Source organism: Takifugu rubripes, chromosome 9 (genome assembly GCF_901000725.2).
Source record: "Takifugu rubripes chromosome 9, fTakRub1.2, whole genome shotgun sequence".
Classification (NCBI taxonomy): domain Eukaryota; kingdom Metazoa; phylum Chordata; class Actinopteri; order Tetraodontiformes; family Tetraodontidae; genus Takifugu; species Takifugu rubripes.
The window spans coordinates 8,389,764-8,411,042 of record NC_042293.1 but is presented as its reverse complement, the minus strand read 5'-3'; the positions used below and the strand labels follow the sequence as shown (position 1 = coordinate 8,411,042).

At 46.3% G+C, this 21,279-nt stretch overlaps 1 protein-coding gene across 1 annotated transcript in view; it reads left to right on the top strand.

The window, feature by feature from the left end:
- abtb2b (ankyrin repeat and BTB (POZ) domain containing 2b) overlaps positions 1-21,279 on the top strand; it is a 30,816-nt gene that overhangs the window by 8,034 nt on the left and 1,503 nt on the right. Inside the window, exons 2-16 of the mRNA XM_003967363.3 lie at positions 10,724-10,873; positions 12,883-13,093; positions 17,276-17,428; positions 17,720-17,885; positions 17,983-18,072; positions 18,193-18,294; positions 18,366-18,462; positions 18,906-19,041; positions 19,370-19,647; positions 19,734-19,912; positions 20,014-20,119; positions 20,546-20,648; positions 20,739-20,826; positions 20,903-20,971; positions 21,088-21,201. Of these exons, the coding sequence (XP_003967412.2) occupies positions 10,724-10,873; positions 12,883-13,093; positions 17,276-17,428; positions 17,720-17,885; positions 17,983-18,072; positions 18,193-18,294; positions 18,366-18,462; positions 18,906-19,041; positions 19,370-19,647; positions 19,734-19,912; positions 20,014-20,119; positions 20,546-20,648; positions 20,739-20,826; positions 20,903-20,971; positions 21,088-21,201 (2,042 nt within the window). The remainder of the gene's footprint in view (positions 1-10,723; positions 10,874-12,882; positions 13,094-17,275; positions 17,429-17,719; positions 17,886-17,982; positions 18,073-18,192; positions 18,295-18,365; positions 18,463-18,905; positions 19,042-19,369; positions 19,648-19,733; positions 19,913-20,013; positions 20,120-20,545; positions 20,649-20,738; positions 20,827-20,902; positions 20,972-21,087; positions 21,202-21,279) is intronic.

Here is a 21,279-nt window from a genome sequence, read left to right as displayed (position 1 = left end):
AAAAAAACTGAAAGTGTATCCTCAGAGCGTCTCTTTGTCCCTGCAGAGGAAGCGGCTCAGACGAGCGGACCGTTGCTTTAACCAGGCTCAGAGACACCGAATCCTGACACCTGTGAGGATTATTAAAATGATATTTCTTCTCCCGATACGGTTTGCAGACACAAGTGGGAATAATTTGGGGTCCATCGAGCAGGCCTTCTCATCATTATCCATGTGTTTCACATTAGCTAACCGTCCATACAGTGAGGATTCTTTTCCAGGCCTATTGTGCTTCTGTTTGAATGGCTGTTATTAAGACCTAGCAGCACGTTCTCGCTAACAGAGGTCAAGGACAAGGAAACATTTGGTGCCATCTGCATCTGCCATTATACCAGGGCAAGAGTTCTTTGTGTTAGTGAAATCTGTTGCCTGGTTTACACCAGCCTGGTCATTGATGATGGGATCTGTCTGGCCCGTAAGGCTTGATGTTGCTATTACCAGTACAAGTCAATAGTCTTGGTAGCCTAAAGATGAGCTAACGCTAAAATGAATGCTATTTGGGTATAAATCAACCCACTGTCCCGTCAGAAGAAAGGATAAATGACCTTTTCTTTTGTTAAATGCACTATTAAAGCCTCTTTTTGACATTATCTCATCAAGAACTGCACTCATGGGTGGGTTCAACAAACGTGATTTCATTCCAAGCTTCAGTTCACTTGTGTTTTGACCTCCGTTCTATTTTGCAAGCATGTTGTATTTTAAGACAAAAGACTTTGGTCCCACAATAGCCAGCTCTGTCAGTCAGTACAGAGAAGCCTGGCCTGAACAGTGTTGGAACTATATAAATCCAGACTGGTTGAACCAGAAAGGTTGAGGCCACATCAACAGTCCGGCAAAAAAAAAAATCTCCGTGCGTGTGTGTGTCTGTTGGAGCTTTCAGACATTTGATAAGGAGGGGTTTAGCTGAGTGGGTACTGGAGCTTTAGCAGCTTTTACTTTTCACCGATTTTTCGCAACGTTGTATTTTTTTTGTTGCGCTTTCCATCCGACGGGGTTTGTTTTGACATGACTTCAGCAGACAGGACGTAGACAGTCTGATGCTGTCAGGAGAACAATGTTAACTGGAAGACCGGGCCCACGCTTGAAAGGAGCTGCCGAGGATGCCTTGTTGCGTCTCTCCGAGAGGCTGATAACATTATGCCTCTATCTCGCCGTCGAACCTGACAAAGATAAAAGAGAGCAGCACTTGCAGGCAAATACAAACACACTCTGGAAAAAAACCAAGCATCATTTGAGAGTGAGAGACAATCTGATAAGTGGCAAACAGACAAAGATGGAAAGGAATTTCCACTATCAGCAATGCTCGTGATAAATATTGACCTCATTAAGATGTCTGCTCTGTTCTGGAAACGCATAGATTGTTGATACGCCGCATGTCTGGATGGATGTCCGTCATTCGTGACACCATGCTGGGAAAGGCAAACTTTTGCGGAGGCGCCTCTTCATGTCCTGACCCCATGGAAAACTCACAGCAGGGCCGTCTCTCCCTCCTCCCCGCACACATCCTTCCCTCTGTTTTCGTTCCGCTATTTGTGTGTTTTGTTGCTCCCTCCGCTCCACACGCTGGTTTTGAATTACCATCAAGGCTCTGAGGAAACCAATAATGTCACATTTTTACGGCTGCCTGAGAACATGGGACACCCTAAATTGAAATCAAAAGATTTTACAAGGTGTCAGATTGTTGTTAAGCATAAAAAGAAGTGTGTTCTTAAATAGGTTTCAAGCTGGTGGATAAATCACTGCAGACCTGGTGCAGTGCAGAATGGAAACCCAGAGGAGATAACAAATGGTCTGTGCTGTGGGATGACAACAAGCACAGATGGAGGAAAAAAGCTCTGAGCAGGAGGTGAACCTGCCTCATGGTTCCTGGCTCCAGTGCACTCCTGCGTGGAAGGCTGTAATTATCCTCTGACCAGCTCATGTTGGTATCCACAGAGCGGTGAGGTCAGCATTCAGCTGGTTAGCAGAACCAGGTCAGGGGCTATTCGTGCCCTGACTTGTGCTTTTCCGCCTGCAACTTTCCTCCAAACACTTTGGCTCACTGTTTGGTTCTATCTTTGTCCTGTGGAAGTGAGTGTATGTCTGCAAGTTGGTTTTCGTCACACTGGTGAAAAAAAAAACAAACCTCCATTTCTCCAGATGGCTTCACTTCCCTTGTGACTTCATTTTGCTTGCTGAAAACCAAATCAGAATCTTAAGTGTTTCCTCTGGGGCTAGAAGTTGAGAGGTCACTTCTTTATTTGGTGAAATATCCCCATTGCCCACCTAGAATTAATTCTCCACAAGTTCTTCCCTCGGCTGTTCTCTTCGTGTGTTGTTATTTTCCTCAGAGGATATAATGTAATTATCACCTGGCATCTTTGAAATGTTGTACGTCCCTCTGAGACTCTGCGGGCCGAAACCAGAGAAGGAGAGTCGTCTCAAGGCGGAGGAAACAGTGCGATCGTGTGCCTATGTAAAAGGCCTTGGCTAGTATAAACACACATCCCAACACTTGGCAAGGAGTTGAATGAAAAATCCCATGAGCCTCTGCTTCTGTGAGTCCTACCATTTGTCATGGGGTTTACCAGGTGGACGAAGCAGGGGCTGGTTTTTATGCTAGGGCTAAATAAGAGACCAGAGCGACTTCATCACGCCCACAGGGGAGGGGGGGGGGGGGGTTAATACAGATGGTCGGGGCCTGCACACATGCTCGGCCATCATCACGACAAGCCAGACAAACCCAACAGTGGGAAATTGAGAATGAAAACAGATTTGTCACAGGTTTTTTTTGTTTGCACAGGAGCTGAGTAAGTGTGTGCAGGAATAGTCCCCCCCCCCCCCCCCCCCCCAACTTAATTGCACTCACACATGCTCCTTTTTAAGGGTTGGTTTCTCTGGGAAGGGTAGATGGGTTTGTGTGTCTTTGGTGTGTGGTCAGGATGTGGCTAGCACCTCTCCCTAGTCATGATTTACTAACAATAATACCCGCAGTGGTTTGGGCCTGACCTATCAGCCCGAGTGGCTCCGTTTTTGCTCCAGTCTCGCGTTTCCTACGTTTCCATTGTAACATCTTTGCCGTATCGGATTTATCGATCATTTCCTTCAGAGGTATGGTTTTTATTCATATCTGCGAAGGGTGGAGTCACTAATATACAGTGTGGCCAAGCTAAAAATTGTACGTGAGCGTGCCAGAGTGTGAGTTTGTGGGAAGCATCAAAGTCACTGAGCTATTATTTAGTCATTGTGGTTTGGGACGCATTGTGGGAACCTCAGCCGAAGTCAACTGACCGGGTCTTCTGTGATACTGAGAAGGAAACACACACACTCTTGAGATTTACCCATCATCCCGAGCAGTCAGAAAGCAGATGGACTTGCTCCAGTTTAAGAGAAGATGGATGCAGATGAAGACATGCAACAGTCTCTTGAGGTGTTCCCTCTTTATTTCCAGTGATTCCTATTCCAGCTGCTGCTGAGAGAAGACGGCTTCAGTGGGTGGTCTGCTGAAAAACCGCAGAACAGTAGCCTCTGAAGACACACAAGGCTCGCAAACACACGCTCCTGCATACGCATACAGTGACAAACACAATAAAACAGCCTGTGCAGATTAAACCTGTCTGAGATGGCCTTATAAAGACAGTCAGATACACAGTGAGTCAGGCTGAGTTGGAGCACCTGCAGAGGCAACAGCTGGGAACACAGGAGAGCAAACACCACTCCCTTTACTTGTGCACACACACATGCACACAAACCCTCGCCTCCCACAACTTTATTTGTGTTGCTGCCATGATTGTGCTGAGGAATCTGTGAACAGGTGCCCCCCGCAGAGAGGCGGCGGTGGCAAACAGTCGTAACACCGGGTGTGCACGTTTGTATCAGACCTGCAGCCCTGCTTAGATTTGAAACACATTTCTAAAATACATTTTCTTTTTTTTCTTTTTTGGTTTGAAGCATTTTTGGAGTTATTAGTGCATAAAATTTAGCTTTTTGCTTCCATCCGTCGGGCACAGACCACTACATTGTCACAAGTAGGATTTGTTTGATGTGCGGTTATAATGGCATTGGCCACAGCATCGCACGTATCAATGTGAGTGCAAGTGTGTGACCTGCATGTGTGTGTCCTTGTGGGTGTGAATTGTTGAGGGTTAGTAGGTGACATAACTGCATAAAAGGATGATCCTTTTTAGCAAGCACCACTTGAGGTATGGACACGCCCTCTCAGTTCAGCGTGTGTGAGTGTGATTTGGGGTCAGGGGTGAGCTGTAAACCCCCTCTGGGTGTCAGATGGGTCGTACAGCCGGCTGAATGTGGTGACTTGTGTGGTCAAAGGTGGTTTACTGCATCCTGCCACACCCAGCAGATCTGGGACACACACAGATGCTCCTGCAGGCAATATTTAACTCACCAGTCATCACATATGCTCGTGATTTGTGTTTCTGATGACAGCGGAACGATCGGCGCATACCATGATTTATCTGTGGGGTCAGACTGCATTTTTATTGGAGATTGAGGTTGGGTGTTCCTCGATTTGTTTTATTTTAACCTCACCTCTGAAGTCTGGCATTGATTTGCTGACTAGCTGCATGTCCACTCTAACCATTCATTGTTATGATATGTCCCCTCCCACCATTGAACTCTCACCTCTGTCCTGTCGTCCGCAGCGGGACGGTTGTTTCCAACAATAGAGGGGACAGCGGTAGATATGAATGGAGGCGCTTTGCTCATTATCGCTGTCTAAAAAGGTTGACAAAGGTCTGTGGGCTGCCGTAAAAAGCTGCTGAGTTGTGACGCTCAGGGGAGAACGCTTACTCGTGGCCTGTGTTTCATCCGGGACAGGCCATTATGGGATGTAATGAACCTGCGGGTGGCTCTTCATTCTAAATGCAGGCTTAATTTTAACATAATGGAACTAAGCTGTTTTCTGTATCGGTTGTTTTCAAAGAGCCTTCCCAAGTTCGAGCTAAGGCCACTAAGATAGAAGAGTAGTGCAAGTAAACATGTAAAATTCATGTACAATTATATTTTAGAATCATTTTCTGTTGAAGTGCATTGAAACTCTAACAGCAAAGCAGTTTTAGGCTGCACGACTAATGCCGTCAGAGCCTGCAGTGGATGCTGGTACAACACCTTCCATCTCCCAAATCTACCACACACTTTTACTGTACTGTGAGCAATGATCATTGGCCCTATATGAGGCTTTACTTTTTCCACTTTGCTGTAAAAATTACTCACAGGAAGTCAGAGAAAGAAGAAAAAACAGCAACTGAAAGAGTGGCTGAAGTTTTACCCATCATCCACCACCAGAACCCTGTTTTTCCCCGTTGGACTCTCTCTGCTCTGCGTCATGATTCTTCTCCCTGCCCCAGCCCAATGTGGGGAATGTTAATCAGCAGAAAGCTGCTTCAGATTTACAAGGGGGAATTTGGATCCACTTCTTTTAAAAGGGGCAGAACTCCTACATCTCCAGCAGGAAGGAGTTATTTCGGAACCTTAAGAGGTTAGGAAGGATCTGGCACTGTGTATGTACCCAAAAAACAAGGTGTAGTACCTGCTGAGAAGGTCCGTAGATGCTGCTCGGGTGGGAAAGTGTTTATTAATGTTGGTTGCTAAAGAACATGCTTGTGAAAAATCTAATCAAAGATAAGAGATAAAAAAAGAAGTCAAAGAATGGCAAAAATGTTCCATTCTGGGTGTTTATCAGGTGATAAAGTGATATGGAAGCATGTTGTAGTTACATTTTTGGGCTACCAAATCCAATGATTAGGACAGCAACTGGTAGCCCCCAAAAAACCAGTCTGTATTTATTGGTGGTGAGATGCTCTAAATATCTACACTTAAGAGTAGTAATTTATCAACAGTCTAATTCAGACCAGGCTGAGCGTGTAAAAAATAATACTTCCTGAATGTTTTCATACAGGTAAGTATTTCATTATAGTTAAACCAGTCAGTGAAAGCTGAACTTGACTGGAGGCGTCCAGCTCGTCTGTGTGTTTAGCTCAATGAGGCCGTTGTCCACCCTCCTCACTGACTGGCTCTGTGTGCTGCACCCAACTGACAGAAAAGGACCCCATCACACAGACAAAATGGGAGCAATTAGCGCAAACACACACTCGGATACACACTTTGTGCCTCGCCGCTTGGCCTGGTGCCTGCAGTTGTCTGAATAGAGGGAACTTGTTCTAGAAAAGGAGGTCCGGGCAAATAAAAAACAGCCAGTCTGATCCGGGCAAGCCTTTAATTGCTGGACTTAATGACCACCAAGAGTATAATCTATTAAAAACCTCTTTTCTTGTTTGTAAATGTTTGCAGATTTTAGCTGTTGGGTTTGATTGTTTGAGGTTAAATGTTTGAGTGGATGTGTTATTACATGTGCATCCTCCCTCTTTTGTCTGGAAATAGCAAACATGACCAGCCTCCCCATAAAATATCGTCTATTTCCAGCCCCAATAAGCAGGGACGCCCATACAGAACAAGTCATCCAGTAATGAAGTTATGATGTCGCCGCACTGCACGCCATGTGAAACGGCGTCACATATGGAGGCGAGGAATGTGGAGGGAGGGAGCCACAGGCACCACAGTTGGCCTGGAATGCCAAAATATAAAACATGATTAAAGAGGAGGGGAGGTGGAAAATGGGGCGAAAAATTAGGGTTTGTCCTGTGAAGGGCTGCAAGGTTGCCTACCTGCTGGTCCCCACAAAACCTGATTTTTACTCATTATTTGCATCATCTATAGATATCCACGCAACAGTTTTCTGTGGATCCTGAAGAGCATCTGGATGGACTAGTTTTTCATTGATTTTTCCAGCCATGTTTGTGACAATACAACCATCTTGTCTGCAGAACTCCTGCCAAGCAACAGATCACATGACTGTGCAACATATATCCATACCTATTTGTAGCTTTGCATACTGGGATATTCAAGTCATCTTCTAACTGGGAGGATCCAAAAATATTACTCTAAGCCTGGCATGAACCAAATTTGGCACTATATGGCCTTTGTTGTTCACGATCAAATCATGGCTTGGTTTTACTTCTGGGTCAACATCTTTCTGAGCCAAATGCTCAACGCTGGAAAGAGTATAAACACAGAAAATAGGTCAGGTACTACACAGGGTGAACTAATTTCACCAGCTATAGGAACTTTCCTCTATTCAGTTTTACTGTAGCTTTCCTCTGCCAGTGATTTTTGTGTGCGTGTGCGTGTGTGTGTGTGTGTTCCAGCTCAGCAACTTAGGAAAGCCCTCCATCACACAGCTGATAAAGTTACTTCCTCTTTTAGCCCCAGCTGAGAGTAACCTCTGACCAATGACCTTTCACAGACAGAGGTCGGCAGAGGTGTCGGAGGACCTTGACCAGACCCCACTTCGCCTGTCTATCAGGATCTGTGATATCGACGTGTGTGTGGGAAAGAGGGTGTAATCGGTGCCTTTTGGATGGGGACCCTCTCAGACCACTCACAGTGCTCGTACTGTTAGCAGCTTTAGCTAATGACTGATTCCCTGTGTGACCCCACTAACACGGGTGTTTTGTATGTAGAAGGGCTGAGATGCTGACTAGACAATCAAATGGCTGTTTTTAGCTCAAATACTAATAGACCACTTTAGGTTTCCAAATCGCCTTCTAGGCCACTTGAAGTATGTTTAGATAAGACACGTGATTAAGAGAAAGTAAACAGATGGATATTTATAACGCTCGCTGCAGATCTACAGACAGACAAAGACAATCAGGTTCCTTCCTCATTCCTGCGGGAATCAGACAGAGCTGAACAACAGTGAGTTTGTCTGTCATCTGAATGTGTGTGTGTGTGTGTGTGTGTGTGTGTGTGTGTGTGTGTGTGTGTGTGTGTGTGTGTGTGTGTGTGTGTGTATAAACAGATGGGTGGGGTCAGATGTGTAAAAAAAAAAAAGAAAAAGACAGGTGTCATGACCCTTAGAGTGTGGAAAACAAGAGGCCCGGCCCATGAGTGAAGGATCACATCTGGCCACTGGAGTCCTGCAAGTGTGTGTCTTTTGTTGTCTCTGGAGGAAATACATAAACCCATAACAGTCCTGTTAAACAGTGTAGCCCTGTGTGACCGTCCACCCTCCAAACTCCAAACAGGCAGCAGCGGAGATCCTCTTGGCCCAGAATCAGACATCTTCCCTGGGCAGAGGAAGCGGCTTTGAAGCCCCCTTTTCCTCGCCCCTGATCCGTTCGTCCTCTAATGAATGAAACGGCTGTTAAAGGACACAAGGCAGGTGTTCATGTGTGTGCATGCGTGTGTGCCTGTAGTCTTGAGGTTTTCTGTCAGTTTCCTGAGAACATGAACATTCCCGGAGCTGAGCATGTCCTTCTGTCTTTCACAACACTCTCGGTGGGAGACAAAACACATGGATGCACACAGACCAATTATGGTTCAAGAATGGGCTGTTATCAGAGCCGCCAGAGGAATCCATCCCACGTTAAATTCTGAGGTCATGAGCAATATGTGAAGGAGTGGAATAAAATGTTAAGGTCAACATGTTGGGAGAAATATATTCAAATTATGGAGCCTAGATTTCTTTCGGCTACATTTATAATGTAGACGAGGGGATGGAAGTGAAGTCCTTCAAACCCTAAATATTTAAAATTTTAATGCTGTTGCCAAGGTTGTGAGTAAAAACCGCAAACTGTGACATTGAGAGATAACTGATATCACTAGAGCAAACATGGGAAAGGTTGTCCCAGCAGCTCACATTACTCTCAATTGTTCCACATCGTTTTTCTTCCCGACCACAACGTAAAATTGCAGAATTTTCAGACAACACTTTTGAAAATTGCCTGGACATGGATGTTATTAATGTGTTATGACCTGTAAAAGCAGTTTACGGCCCCAGCGACTGTCTCCAAAGCTGACAGTCTGAAAACCCAGTTGGACTTTTACGACCCCGCTGCAGCGGTTGGGTCCAAAATCAATATGAGTGATGGTTTTTCTCGCAAAGAGGGGGCTCTGCTGGTTTTGAACGCTCGCTCAGGCGGTTCTGGAGGCTTTTCAGCGCGTTTCAGCTGTGATTTGTAGCCCAGATTCCCACATAACATTTGCAGGGTCAGTCCTTGAAATCAATGGCTTGTACCACACGTCCTTCCCCGCCTCACCCTCCTGACGTGCGTCAGATACCCCTGCGCCCGGCTCGCCTCCCGTTCTCCTGGGCTAATTCACTTTTTTGAACCAGACTCAACCCTCCTCTGCAGCTCTGCAATCTTTATCTTCAGCCCGGTACCAGGGACAGTGATGCGTTATAGAGCTGGAGATGCTGGTGCTTAGTGGTGGAGGGGCCAGGCCCTACCCAATGACGCATGCTGGGGTTCGGCAGTGAGGCGAGCGATGGGGTGGGACTGTGGGAACTTCTGAGAGCAGCGGAATGTGAATATTTGCCACAACTTCCAATATGTTAGATTCAAATGAAAGCGTGTTTGCATTTCCACAGAGACCTTTTGTTGTTCACACGCCTATTTTAAGCTCGCTGAAATGAGGCCAAAGATTATTGTGTGAAAGTAATAACAAGGGAGATCAGTGCCTGTTTGAAGTGCGATGTTTTCTTCTAATGTTCTCCAGGAATAGTTTGGGCCCGACTTTAAAGGGAGAGTACGTCCCAGGAATTAAAATAGACACAACATCTAATCACTGGTATCATCAACACTGAGGATAATGAGTGAGTTTTAGACACGGAGACATTTTTATGAACTGTTCCTACAAAGTAAAAGGGAGAAGAGTAAATATATGCAGAATATGTTATGCCTAAAATGATGTCGTCAGTCACACAGAGAACAGAAACTGGACACACATTTGGGGTTATGTGTGTTATTCCGTATTATGGAAGCATTTCCATTGTGTTGGACTGGAACATCATACACAACTTTCATGATCGGAGAGAGACCCATAACTGCTCAGAAGTTTCTCTTTTTATTTCTATATTCCTGTTCTACGCTGAACTGAATTTTCTCCTCACATGCATTAAATGTTGTTTTTTTTAAAAAATCTGTCCAAGAAAGCGGCCAGGAATGTAATTTGATGATCATTGACAATGTGGAAAAACTCTTTCCTCGTATGTAAATGAGTCACAATCCTTCTTCTTCTCAGTTCTCTTTTCCTCCGCAGACATCCACCGCTCATTTCCTGGCAGAGAACATAGCTCTGACTCCTCAAATAAATCACCTTCCGTTTTAAAAATATTACACCTTCCTGCGTTAAAAACAGCAGCCTGGCTGCTTGGCAGCTGTTGTAGGATCATATTTTAATTATCTTAGAAGGATTCTTGTCTGATTTACACACCTCTGACATCCAGCAGTCATGACTGATAACAAACTGATGCACATCTGTGACTCACACAAATTCTACTTTCTCAACAGATTTATTTAGATTTTTATTTAGACTTTTGAAGGATGGCCAGTATCTTTTCTGTCTGAACTCACTGAAATATTTGCTTTGTGTTTTATTCTATTTAAATCTATTTTTGGTGTTATATTAGCTGAATGTTGCAGTCCACTGGAGACGACGGCTCATTTGTCCCTCCATGTTTGTCTGCTCTGGACAGTGTGACTTACATACCAGGATCATGTGTGCAGTGTTGGCTCCCCCAGCTATTGTTTGGGGGACAGAGTAGATGGATCGCCGCAGGAGTTATGACAGTTCCTTTCACACGTTCAGCTTTAATCACCATGTTCTCTGGTTTCTGTCTCCGTAGGTGTTTTGTCTCTGCCGGCCCACTTCAGCCCTTACACAGAGAACCAGCAGACTTCTGTGGACAGCAGAGAGGACGCGTACGCCCAGCTGGAGCTGAGGACGCTGGAACAGTCCCTGCTGGCTACCTGTGTCGGCAGCATCTCTGAGCTCAGTGGGTACATTTTTACATATGTCAAAGCAAAGTTCTGGTAAATCACAACCATATAACCAAAAAAACGTCCACGCATCGGTTTGATTTGGTGAAGTACTGGAGGTTTTACACGTTAAAGAATGTTGGTAAACACACTGTGCGTGGACACACAGGCACGTGCGCACACTGCAGCCTTCTGTGCTGTGTGTTTGTATTAGAGGGGAGTTTGCAGATGATGGAGAGCTGGAGTCAGCTCATTAAAATGTAGGATAAAAGCAGTAGAGTGGAGCGATGGAAGTTCATATGTTATGGGATTAAGTTTAAGGTTGGGGCGCATGGTGGTTAAAGCGTGTTTGGAGCTGCGAGGGGTGGGTTCCGGGGTAATGAGGGGAAGGTGCAGAGGTGAAGAGTGAGGTTGTCAGGCCAGGCAGCGGGGAGGAGGGATGGAGATTAGTGGTGCTGAGAGCAGGGCTGTGTTTCCTTCTCCAAATGTGCTAACACTCGTCATTTGTTCCTGCAGCACAAGGCCACGTTCATGCGCCGCCATCGTTAGCGAGGCTTTTAAAACGTGCTCTCCAGCACAGACAGTCTTTTTCTCACTTGCTCACTGGTCTCTTTGTGCCACATCTCTCTGGTGGAGTCAAGCTGGGCTGCAATGGGCAGGGCTGGCATCCCTCATTTATACCTAAACACACACACACACACACACACACCAAAAACACTTGCCAATCTGACCTTCGAACAGAAGATCATCTGTCCTCCATTCGTGTGAGGTCAAAAACAAACTTATCACGGCCACATACACACATACGAGGGCACGTGACTATACTGTATATTTAAACTCAGTTTTCCACACTTATTTCCAGTAGGTTGAAATTGATTCGTTGGGAATGTTCTGGAGCATTTATGTGTTATGTTTTATTTTCTACGTGGTGGTCTCCAGGGGCTGTGGGAAACAGCCCGGGGTCACACAGGGTCTGGATGCTTTTAAAAAAGCAAACTTGGAATTAAATTCACATTTTATTGCCTGACTCTAATGAGAATTTTACACTAATCTTATTTGATCTGATTTGAATCTTTAAAGTCAGTAGTTGATTAAATTCTGCTCATTTATCTATTTAAAGGCAGTAATGTCACAGTTTATTAAACTGTACTAGGCCCCGCAAATGCTCAGTCTTTGCTATAATATGAGGATGGAGCATTTCATATCCTCATGACCCTGCAAATCTTGGCCTTGAAGGTACATTGTGGGATGGAAACACTGTAGTGAGGCTCTCCATCTAGAGCAGTAACTCCTGGGAGACCTCCTGGAGGGGCTGCTGGGGGTTTAGACAAAGGAGGCCCTTCAGCCTGAAGTGGGGTCTGTTTTGGGAGGGCCACTTGAATGTAACCCCCCTCAAAGCAGCAGCTCAAAGGCCCCCAGTACAGTCACGCACATACACACTTGTTGCTTAACTCCCTGGCCTTGGCCTTTCACGGAGCCTCCACTCTTGCTAATCTTGTTAGAAATTAACCCAGGGGTAATTAGAGTGAAAAAAGTGCTACACAATCCCAAATTGATCCTGGCTCTGACGGCCCCTCCTCCACACCCTCACTTTCACCGATGCTTGACGGCATCGATTGCACCTTTGTGTAGGTTAGAATATAACATACCATCTATGCTGCTGTCCAGAGAGAGTGAATAACTGGATAATCTTTATTAGATCCAGTTTGGGTCCAGTGGTTGAAATGAACTGATCGAAAACAGTATATTAGAGCCTGTGATCAAAGCTCTGTGGGTCTATTAGCTCCTACTTAAAGATGAATGAGTATTTAGACTGGCCGTCTGGTTCTGCTTACTGATAATGAAACTGCTAATGGCAAATTAGCCGCAGACGCGCAGGGTGAGTAATGAGTAATGAGGAAGTTTAAGTGGAAGTGGTTTCAGTTCGGGGGAAATCCAGAAGTCGCCCAGGATGTCCTTACAAGTCCAGCGCTGAAAGCACTAAGAAAATATAATCACGTTGGTCTTCATGTTTCCTTTATTGCAGGTGACTTGGTGTCCCGAGCGATGCATCACATGCAGCGCCTGAGCTCCATGCGGCCTGGACTGAGCCCAGCCCGCCATGTCCGTCCCCAGCAGCCCGTGTCCTGGTCACCGGACGCCCTCCACACCCTTTACTATTTCCTGCGCTGCCCGCAAATGGAGTCCATGGAGAATCCCAACTTAGATCCCCCTCGCATGGCCCTCAGCAAAGAGAGGTGGGAGTCACGCACGGCTGGACCAGAACATTTTAGAATCCCTGCAAAGTGTATCGCAGTCTGTTAAATAACAGATCTAATCTCAGACGGTCATGGGTTTTTCCACATTCTAGTTTTGGATCCACCCTTGACTTGTCCCACACTAACATGGCCCCTCCTTTCATGCATTATATACAATGATTTGTTTTGACTGATCAAATCTAGGATTGAAAATATTTAATTTGATCCATGGCTTTGTCGTAAATGTGACAAATGGCTGCAGTAAAGAAAATGCAATAATATTCTTCCTCAGTTATTAACAAGTAGACACTAACTAGCTAAATCAGCCTCTCGGCCATCCCAGCTCTGTTATCCACTGCTCACTGTAGTGTGAATTCTCTCTCTGGCTGCGTTTGTGTCTGGCTGTGTTTTAATTACAGGTGAGCTAAAGGCTCCAGGTGTGTAAATGATAGATAAAAGGGTGAAGTTGCTTGTTCTAAAGCTTAAATTAGCCACAGACTTGTGATTTTAGGGTTGTAAGTGGCACTGATTGTCTTTTATTCAGTAACCTACCTCTTCTGTTGCGATCCTTTATAGTCCGCAGATAAGCAGATACACTTTTAAACAGCCCGGATGGACAAGTGTAGTATATTTAATTCTTTTAATATCATATGTATTTTTGGGATCCCATTGAAAGGTTAGGGCAAAACTAAACTGAGTCAAGTCATTTCCCCCAAAGTTGCCTCCAGAGTTGCACACGTACACTCGTGGATTTCCGGCTCTGTAATTGTTTAGTAGTTAAACAACTGTGATGGATCATTTGCTGTCAGTTAAAGAGAGATAATGTTGGTGTTTTACGTGCATGTTTAACTTGCAGCCTGGCCTCCCATCTGTCTTCTGTTCCTCAAAGAAAACTCCCAGTAACCCACGTGTTATGAAGAGACAAGTAACTATATATTACAGTGTCAGTGGGAACCGTGCAAGCATGTGTAAAGGTTAATTACACTCTCTGAACAGAGTTATGCATTTGTCCCAAGGTTGCACTGGAGCACACAAAAGCTGCTGCGTGTTTGTGGGTAGGAGTTCCTCTGTCGGTGTCTCCTCTGCCGTCGTGAGGTTAGCATTAGGGTGTGCCGCTTTGAAGCCGAGCCGTGTGAACGTTTTGCCACTGGAAATCAGCCTGCCTATATCAACGTGCGTGTGTGAGTGTGCGAGCGTGTGGAACCAGGTGGCTCTTATATGTCTTAACGGTGAACAGACACGGCGTGAGCAGAAAAAGGTGGGCTGCTTATTAGCTTCAAAAAGAACTGGGAGCAAACATAAATCTCTTTTTCACTACCCCGACTCATTCCTCCATGTTCTCAGGTGGTTTTAATGCTGGCTGTATATCACTCACGTGTGTGAGATGAAACAGGGGTCTCCTACACTTTTATCTCTCACATTCTGTTCTTATTTCTAGGCCTGCCCTGAGTTTTGCCTGCATGAAGCAGATGTGAATGTTGCCATAAACCTCTTACAGACTAAGGTGGTGGAGCAGAGCTTTACAGACCTGGTTCTGATTACAGCACGTGTTCATGGTACCACTAAAATGTAGAATTCAGTCCTTTAACAGCCAACATAATCCCCCTCGCTCAGTTTTTCTGGTGAGCTTAACAAAAATATCTGTGGGAACCCCGAAACCCCCACATCCCCCAACACAGTGATGAGCCTGCTGAGAGCCTTACTGCAGCAGCTCCGTGTGTGTAAGTCACGCTGTTGTCAAGATCCTCTAAACCTGCTGGTTAGGCTGTAGGTGTGGATCATCGTGTAGTCCCAGAGTGTAAGATTACATGAAAGTGTGGCAGTCGCCTTATCTGGGTGTACTTTTTACCCACTAAAAGCAGCAGTTGAAGGTCAAATTTACATTTGGAACTTCGTGTGTAGGAACAGGCGCTGTGGAACTGTTGAGCAGACCACCCTAACTTCAGAGCAGTAAGGAGAACTAATGGATAGATGTGTTTCGCTGATAAGAATTGGCTTTCGGCGCTCACATCCAGCTCGAGAAACACCAGATATGGTTATCTTTCTGCTTGTTCTGCCTTTATGAGGGTAATCTGACTCTGGATCAGTGATTAACCTTCAGCCTTTGCAAGACGTGATGGGGATCTGCTTTAAGACCCGACTGAAGTGTCTCATCATCGTAAACTCGTTTGCTTTAGGGCACCGTGAACAACGTGATGGTGCCTTCAGGGGCGAGAAACACCTTTTTATGTTCAACGGTTCACACACACCTGACCATGTTGGGGAGCTAGTTGACACTTTACGTCCAGCAACGTGGTGGAATAAAAACGTGAATGTGTGCAGTCTGTGTGTGTGTGTGTGTGTGTGCGTGTGTGTGTGTGTATGTGTGTGTGTGTGTCTACATCCTGCTGTTCTTTATGTGTAGCCGGGTCACCAGACTAGCCAGAAGTGCTATCCTGTTTCAGAGTTAGCGGGCAGCTCAGCTTTGATCTCCGACCAGGCTGAAGTTTGCATTTCAAACCCTTCGGCCTGTAACCCAGACAGAGGTCAGCTGGGCGGTAATGTGTTCAGATAGGGAGGAAGGTCTGAGGAAAGAAGGAGCGATTAATGGTGGGACCGGGGCCAGACGTACTTCCATCTGTCTCGAGTCATAGGCCACTGGCTAAGGTGTGCGCACACATATGACCTCGGTTGGCTGGTATCAGTCGTTACTTTTCCCCACATGTAAAGATCTGCACAGTGCTGACTGTTAACTGGTAAAATAATCGGTTTAAACCTGCAGCTTCAAGCTGTGTTTTGCACTAAAAGGACACGGTGAAACGCAGGTTATAAAGCGCTGATTAAAATGGAGAAGAGACCGAGTCGTTCGGACGGATCAATAAGCAGTAAGTGTTAAAAGCTCAAGGCTGCAGTCAAGCCGTACTGGATTAGCTCAGCGCTCATGCCTGGAGGCCAGCAGGCGGGAATGTAGCAGGTTGGGGAGACTGAGGAGAGCACGTGCACTCATGAATGAATGCAGACCAATTTGTGTTACCGTAAGTGAGGCCCATTTAGAGGAGTATAAAGCTGATCCTGAAGGCCACTTCCTCACAGGAACACTTCTTTCTCATCACTTTACACCCCCGCTTCATTACAGCACCACCCCATTTACTTCCCAGTAGTGTTGCAAACATGCTAGACAACTAGACTGTCTAGTTGGACATTAACCTTCCCGATAAAAGGGAGAAGATTTACTTTACAATATACATTATTAACACGGCTGTAATAAAAGAGTGCTTTTTAGGATATCACAATTAGCTGCATCCAGCAACCACAATGATGAGGATAAATGACCCTGCAGAGTGCACTAACAGGCCGTATATCTATAGTGTGCATCATCTCCCTATTCCGCTCATGCCTGAGGCTCATCTGTATTCCTGATATGCATTCAAGTGTTTGCGTCTTCCAGGAACAAAGGTGAGCCAAGAATAACATCACAGCAGGAGGACGACAGCTCAGAAGCTCTGTGATAACACGGAGACGGTGTTCAAACAATCATTAACACACTATGACGGCGGCTGTAGGGGCTCAGATCCAAACAAGAGTGAGACTGGCTAATGTGTGATGGTTCGCAGGCACGCTCGCTGCACATATGGCTATCTGTGACGCCACATCTGGCTGGTTATCTGGAATTACCCACCGTTGTCCCCTCCCCCCCGTGATAAACAGCGCTTTGAGACGCCTTCGCAGTTACATCAGCACAGCTACGTTTTGATTTCATTTTCATGACATGTTTCTGTTGGGTGTAACTCGGCCTTTATTCTGGTCGCGCTGGTTTATAAATAGGCTGATTATTCAAATGCTGCAGCACAGATGAAATCAGCGTTCACATCTGAATGTATCTAGTCTAAACAAACGTTGCATACAAACACTGATTATACTGATGGTCTGATTCTGTGAGGGAGGATTTTTAAAATGAGAGATGATTGGGTCTAATACCGGTAGATGTTTACGTGTGTTTAAAAGTGACTCACTGTACAGGGATGATGGGAAGAACTTAAAGAAACATACAGTAAATCATCTGAGGGGGTTTCCCCCCATGTGTAGGGCTGAATCATGAGTGAAGAAATGTGGGCTCAGCATGTCTGGCTGCTCAGGAGCTCTGCAGACATGGCTGGCAAGAAGTGACACACCTTCTTAAGTGTTATCCGTCTTTTTTCCCAGGCCGTTCCTCTTGCTGCCTCCTCTGATGGAGTGGATGAGGGTGGCCATAGTTCATGCCGAACATCGCAAGAGTCTGCTGGTGGACAGCGATGATGTCAGACAGACCGCCAGGCTGCTGCTTCCAGGGCTGGACTGTGAACCAAGACAGCTGAAGTAATTGAGAGCGCAAACATTTACTCAGGCCCACTGCTTGTATTTATAACCCAGATCTGATCACGCGACTCTCCGAGCTGCTGCATGAACTCAAGAAGCAACGCATCAGCGTTCTAAAAATAAACCACATCAATGACTTCAGATGATGCATGATGTTTTTATTTCTTTCTTGGGAGGATCAGAAATTTTCTTACCAAGATGTAGTTAGATTTAGTGTTTGGAAATGTAAAGTCTGCATTACCCCCAGCTGCACCAGCGTCTGACGTTACTGTCTCGTGTTGGCATCTTCAGGCCTGAATGTTGCTTCAGCTCCTTTAAGCGACTTGACTCCAAAGCCGCCACGGACAAGTTCCATCTCGATCTGGGTTTCCGGATGCTCAACTGCGGACGCACGGATCTCATCGGCCAAGCCATTGATCTGTTGGGGCCAGACGGGGTCAACAGCATGGACGACCAGGTACGGAACATCTGGCACAGCTTTGTTCAGGATGATACACGACTTCTCGGCTTCACTTAATGAATCATTGGCTCCTTTCTGGTCATCGCTCACTCAGGGGATGACGCCGCTGATGTATGCCTGCGCAGCTGGAGATGAGGCCTTGGTCCAGATGTTGATTGATGCCGGGGCCAACCTGGATGTGGCGGTAAATATGCTTAGAGGATTTCAGCTCACGGACATATTTATACACGTGCTGCATAAATATAGGTACTTATCGGCGTTTATGAGCTCGTATGCGTAACATCAGCTCCTTGCTTGCTGTCAGGTTCCACCGTGCTCCCCAAAACACCCCTCCGTGCATCCCGACAGTCGATGCTGGGCTGCCCTCACCTTCGCCGTGCTGCACGGACACATCTCCGTAGTGCAGGTTAGTTACTGCACCACCGAGGTAGAGGATGCCAAACACGACACCTTCTAACAGACGCTTTGTGGCTCCAGCTTCTGTTGGACGCAGGAGCTAACGTGGAGGGAGCTGCAGTCCGCAACGGACAGGAGAGCACGGCGGACACGCCGCTGCAGCTGGCTTCTTCAGCAGGTGAGCACACACACGTCTGACCTAATAGCATTTATGCAGGCAGAAATCTGTAGACGGTTGAAGGTGGAGATATGATGGACGCTCTGGCAGATGGAGCGAATAGAGGATGAATGACGCCATAGTGAAAGCAACAGAGCTGTCTGAAGATGGTTAGAAGCCTCTGGGCAACATTCCTGTGTGGGATCATCTGAAAGCTGCGCATAGCTGCAGACACACATGCTTTTCATAGCAGCGCTGGCAGTGTGTAAATAGCAGGCAACTTGAATGCGTTTACTTGTCTGAAAACAAAATCTGAAGTCCTCATTTTATCCCTGTAATTATTACAGTGATTTCAAAAGTTGCGAAGAGAATCAAAGCAGAGAACCACAAAACAAGTAACTGCATGGAGGATGTTAGTGATGGTTTCACAGATCTAGCATCTGTGTCCACGAATTCTGTCTCAGGCAACTACGAGATGGTGAGCTTGCTCCTGGCCCGAGGTGCAGACCCGTTATCCAAGACCCACAGCGGGAACGCCCTGACGTCATCCCTCTATGAGGACATGAACTGCTTCAGTCACGCTGCTGCACATGGACACAGGTACGCGTCCCTCGGAGTGACCTGAATCAGGCTGCAGTCGGCTGCAGAACCATCAGCCTTCGCATGTATCGGCGCAGTTTCACACTTGACCTGCGTCTGCAGTCGAACCCATCTGTCTTTTAACACCTACTGCCCCAGAACACTTCCACCTGTTCGCTGAGCGTGTGTGTGAACACCCTGTAGACTCAACACTTCACATTCTGCTACCAGGGTGACAGATTATGTAATCAGAGGAGGGTACAAGACCACAGAAATGGAGCTATGTGTCGCAGTTTTCACACTTTCTTCCCTTCTTCCTTTGTCCTTTTCCTCCCATTTATCCTGACAGGAATGTGCTGAGAAAGCTACTAACTCAGCCACAGCAGGTCAAAGAGGATGTCCTGTCTTTGGAGGAGATCTTAGCAGAGGGGGTGGAGGGCGAGGAAGCTGGGATCTGCCCTTTTGTCCCTCTCTCGCCACTCCGCACCCCGTCCCCAGCGCCTGGGGCCCTTCCCGAGGTGGGCATCTTGAGGCTCTGCAAGGCCCGGATGAAGGCTTTACAGGAGGCGAGCTACTACAGCGCAGAGCACGGTTACCTGGACGTCACCATGGAGCTTCGAGCTCTGGGTAACTATCCAAAGATGGGCGGAAGATTTACCCACGCTGACACTTCTTCATTTGGAAAATGTCACATATTCCCGTTCTCGGCGCAGGGGTTCCATGGAAGCTGCACGTGTGGCTGGAATCTTTGCGTTGCGCCCAGCAGCAGTCCAGGACAGGGATCACCATGTCACTGCTCAGAGAGTTCACCACCATCAGGGAGGAGGACTACTGCGAGGAGCTGGTCAGCGTCGGCCTGCCCCTCATGTTCAACATCTTGCGCACCTCCAAGGTTAACATCAGACGCCACACCCGCCATGTCCCGTCATGTTTCTCCACGTTCTCAGACGTGTCCTGTAATGCGCCGCTCCCTGTTCTGTCACTCTCCTCCAGAATGATGCTGTTGTGCAGCAGTTGGCAGCTATTTTTAGTCACTGTTTTGGCCCCGCGCCTCTTCCAGCTATCCCAGAAATAAAGGCAGCTCTTTCAGCACAGTTGGGTAAGGAAATCAACTCTGATGTGTACTCATGCACAGTGGCTCATTCATTACCGGATAATGTGCTGATTATCTACACGTTCTGGACAACATGCGACTGATTAAAAGAGAGTAAAAAAAAAAGGTTGCAACATGCAGGAGAAAAAAATGATAGAATGTGTCAATTTTCTGATCAGAGTAAGAGAATGTAGACCAGTTAAGATCAAGATTATAGAGAATGGTTTTTAAAGACACTGTAACACCAGAGAAATTCACATTAACGTTTCTGAAACCTGAAACACACTCGTTAATCCATGTGGGACAGAAACATGAGCCACCTGCACTCGAGATGGAGCTGAACTCCCACCTCACATGAACCACACTGGCTCCTTGTCACTAAAATGAAGCTGTGAATGAGGCTTGAAGGTGTGTGGGTTTTTTCCTCATCAGACCCTCATTTCCTGAACAACAAGGAGATGTCAGACGTGACGTTTGTGGTGGACGGGAAACCTTTCTACGGCCACAGAGTCTTGCTGGTCACAGCTTCTGACAGGTGGGTCTCGCTGCGCGGCGGCATGCAGAGAAACTCTCCCGGCAACTGACTCTAACATCATTATGGAGATTTGACTCTAATTATTTTCAGATTCAAATCTCTGCTGGCTTCCTTTGGCCCAGATGGAAACCCGAAGAAAGAGATTGAGATCAGTGACGTGAAATACAACATTTTCCAGGTAACATTTATATTCAATGAAAAAAAAAAAACTGCCCCAATGAATCCTGATAAAATAGATTTGTGCCCTTGTGCAGATGATGATGTCATACCTTTACTGTGGAGGAACGGAGTCTCTGAAGACCAATGTTCCTGACCTGCTGGAGGTAAGAAACACCAAACGGCACATTTACACTTGTGTTATCACTTGTCAATTTTGAACTTTTATGGCTTGGGTCGGACAGCTTTTGAGAGTTAAAGGTTGTCTGTCTGCTTCTCTCAGCTGTTGTCAGCTGCCAGCATGTTTCAGCTGGGGGTGCTGCAAAGACACTGTGAACTCATCTGCTCTCAGCACATCAACCTGGAAAACGCAGTCAGCATCTACAAGACAGCCAAGGTAACACACCCATTCTGTCGACGTCAAAGTCAAAGAAAAACGTGCACGTCTATTAAAACTGTCAAATAACTACATTTT